A 3,513-nucleotide genomic window follows, 5' to 3' on the forward strand; every position below is an offset into this window, starting at 1 on the left:
TGGCAGTTACGAGAAACCCAGTTTTTCATGCTCGCACAAAGCACATTGAGGTGCATTATCACTATGTCAGGGAAAGACTCTCAGCATGAGAGATCAGCTTGGCATATGTGCCAACACAGGACAACCTCGCCGATCTTTTCACAAAGGCGCTTCCTCATGAGAAGTTTGAAGCTTTTCGCAAAGCTTTGGGCTTGCTCCCCTTTGTGGACTGATCTACTTCGGGCATGGCACTTCCCTATACATGAGTGCCAGCTCTCGTTCACACCATCACTCCCAGGGGAGATTTGTTGCCATATATATAGGCAGTGATGTGTGTGAACACACTTAGGACCACCGGGACACTTTTTTTCTCTTTAGGAGGTTTTTTTCCCGGCTTGTATATATGTCCATTATTCTAGGGCTAACTTATCTTTGTACATCGACACAATCTAATACACTTGTGTTGTGTGCATTCTTGCTTCTTCTTCTCCAAGCTTCGTGTGCTTTCCTGCAACCCTAATTCCAACAAAAGCAAGTCTTGGGCGCGAATATTAAATGATAAAAACACCCTTATTAATACCTTTGAAGTTCGAACTTCGACAAGAACTTAGCATTGACCAACGTCAACATTAAACGGAACTATTTCCCATTTAATTACAAATATCTTTCGATATCCAACATCTTCTAATTTTAGGTTGTCCAACGTGATGACTCGTGACTCTATAAGCTATTTAGTAATAGTTATTGTTAGCACTATATATAAAAAGGTCTTATATTTTGATTTCCCGTGAAAAACAAGCTTTTTCATTACGGTTCTCGTTATATTAAGGCTATATTTTACCTTTGGCTTTAAAATAAAGAGAACTAGTATTTTTCTTTCCTTTGTAAAAAAAGGTCCAGAAAAGATTTTCATCCTTTTTTCACAATTCTGGCCATTTAGGTCCCGAAGCTGATAACAACCAGGAAAAGAAGCGAATCCATTACAGCCAATCGCGGTCCTGGGACAATAAAGGTGGCCCTCAGCACACAGACAAGACACCTGAAAGTCTTCCTCTGGCCCATATGCAACAAGCACAAGCTTCCATGGGTGGATTTCCGGCTATCTCATCATTTTCACCACGGCCATGATGATACCTCTCAGTCACTCGAGAGAGAACATGGCTATTCATCTTCTTTGTACAGCAGAAAGGGTAGGGGTTTGGAGCATGATGAAGTGCTTCTTCAATCTATGTGCCAGGAAGGACAGCTGGACAAGGCGCTCCATGTGCTCTCTAGCATGGAGACAGTCCCCTCCATCAACATCTACATGTCCCTCCTCAAGGCATGCAGCAAGAGCAAGGCCCTCATTCAAGCCAAGCAAGTCCATACACATCTTGCCCGTCATAGTACCCAGCTGAACAACGTGCTTGGTAATCACTTGGTGGCGACGCTCTCAAAATGTGGAGCCATTGAAGACGCATGTCAAATATCTCTGACATTGCCTTACCGCACTGTCCTCTCCTGGACTGCCTTGATCTCTGGTTATACGGACTGTGGCCGTGCGGATGAAGCTCTTGTAATGCATCAATGTATGCAAGAGGATGGTGTGGAGGCAAACAGTTACACCTTTGTCAGCCTCTTCAAAGCATGCGGCAGTATCAAGGACCTCAGACAGGGCAAGAAATTGCATGCCGATGCGCACAGCAAAGGCCTCACATCGAATGTCTTTGTTGGCAGCACTCTTGTGAGCATGTATGGAAAGTGTGGGGCTATTCCAGAAGCAGAGAATGTGTTCAGTGAAATGCCTCAGCACAACGTTGTGTCATGGAGTGCAATGCTCTCAGCTTATGTTGAGCAGGGCCAAGCAAAGAAGGCTTTGCAGCTGTACAGGCAAATGCAAAAGGAAGGTGTGAGTGCAAATGAGCACACGCTCGTGTTTGCCCTTCAGGCATGTGGCGCCATTGCAGAGAATGAAGAAGCCTCTCTTGTGGAGGGAAGATCAACCAAGGTGAAGTCCCTAGAAATTGCACAAGCATTACATGCCGATGCCAAAAGGACAGGTTTCACAGCAGATGTCTTTGTTGGCAGCACCCTTGTGGGTACATACGGCAAATGTGGGGCCATTGCGCAAGCAGAGCACTTGTTCAATGCACTGTCTCAGCGTAATGTGGTGTCATGGAGTGCAATGCTCTCAGCATACATTGAGCACAGCCAAGGAGAGAGGGCTTTACAGTTGTACAGACAGATGCAGCAGGAAAGGGTGAGTCCAGACCAGCTTACCTTTGTGATTGCCTTTCAGGCATGTTCCACCCTTGCAGAGAAAGAAGCAGCTCTTGTTGTGATGGAAAGGCCAAGCAAAGTGATGTCTTTGGAAATTGGACGTGCATTACATACTGATGCAAGCAGGAAAAGTTTCACATTGGATGTGTGTGTTGGCAATACGCTTGTGCGTATGTATGGCAAGTGTGGGGCAGTTGGGGAAGCAGAGGGTGTGTTTGGTGCACTGTCCCAATGCAATGTTGTGTCATTGAATGCGATGCTCTCTGTATATGTGGAACAGGGCCAAGGAGAGAAGGCTTTACGGTTCTACAGACGGATGCAAAAGCAGGGTGTGACTCTAGATGACGTAACACTTATTTGCATTCTGCAAGCCTGCAGTGCAACTGGAAGTTTGGAGATATGTAAGCAGCTTCACTGTGACATTGTGTCTGCTGGGTATGAGGGTATTCCCTCGGTGGCAGCTACTCTCATTCATGCATATGGGAGTTGTGCCAGCATGATAGATGCGCAGGCATTTTTCAATGAACTTTCTGAACCCCACATTGGCTCATGGAATGCATGCATTGCTGGTCATGCAGGAGAAGGAAATTTTGTAGCAAGCTTATGCATTTTTGAGAAGTTGAATTTGGCAGGTATGAATCCCAATGATGCTACGTTAACTTCAGTTATCTCAGCTTGCAGTCATGCTGGCCTTGTTGCCGAGGGCCTTGAATACTTTGAATTCATGAGCAGAGATTATGGTGTAACTCCAGACTTGAAGCATTATGGCACTACGCTAGAGCTCCTTGGGCGTGCAGGGGAATTCAAGAAGGTAGAGAACATATTGAGGAAGATGCCTATGCAGGCTGATATGACCATTTGGTTGTGCTTGCTTGGTGCATGTCGTACACATGGCAATCTAGAGCTGGCAAGGCATGCATTCAATTACGCAGTAAATATGCAGCCCAAGCAGGCTACTGCATATGTTTTGATGTCGAACCTATATGCTGATGCCGGGCTGTAAGAGCCTAAAGCTGGCCAAAGCATATGGTTGCTAAACATTCCCATGAGAAACTTGACTTGCAAGGATGGTCACAATGCCACAATATGCATGCAGATTGTCATAATGCCCTATATTGAAAAACAAGGAGATCATATGAACTGCTGCAAATCAAGTTCATTTTTAAGACTGCAAGTGTTCATGTGAAGATCAGCAGCTGGGCTTGGCTATAATGGTTTGTGGGAGATTTTGGCAATTCTTGTTCATTCTTTTTCTAATAGTAGGAACACCTCAGG

The 3,513-nt window shown here is 45.2% G+C and overlaps 1 protein-coding gene across 1 annotated transcript; it reads left to right on the forward strand.

The window, feature by feature from the left end:
- The first annotated feature begins 1,255 nt into the window (after positions 1–1,255).
- LOC147614573 (pentatricopeptide repeat-containing protein At4g35130, chloroplastic-like) lies at positions 1,256–3,241 on the forward strand. The gene has a single exon (XM_086780562.1). It carries the CDS (start codon positions 1,256–1,258, stop codon positions 3,239–3,241), a length of 1,986 nt encoding a protein of 661 aa, XP_086636688.1.
- Positions 3,242–3,513: the final 272 nt, after the last annotated feature.

Source organism: Cibotium barometz, chromosome 42 (genome assembly GCF_041138505.1).
Source record: "Cibotium barometz isolate CiBa-2024 chromosome 42, ASM4113850v1, whole genome shotgun sequence".
NCBI lineage: Eukaryota > Viridiplantae > Streptophyta > Polypodiopsida > Cyatheales > Cibotiaceae > Cibotium > Cibotium barometz.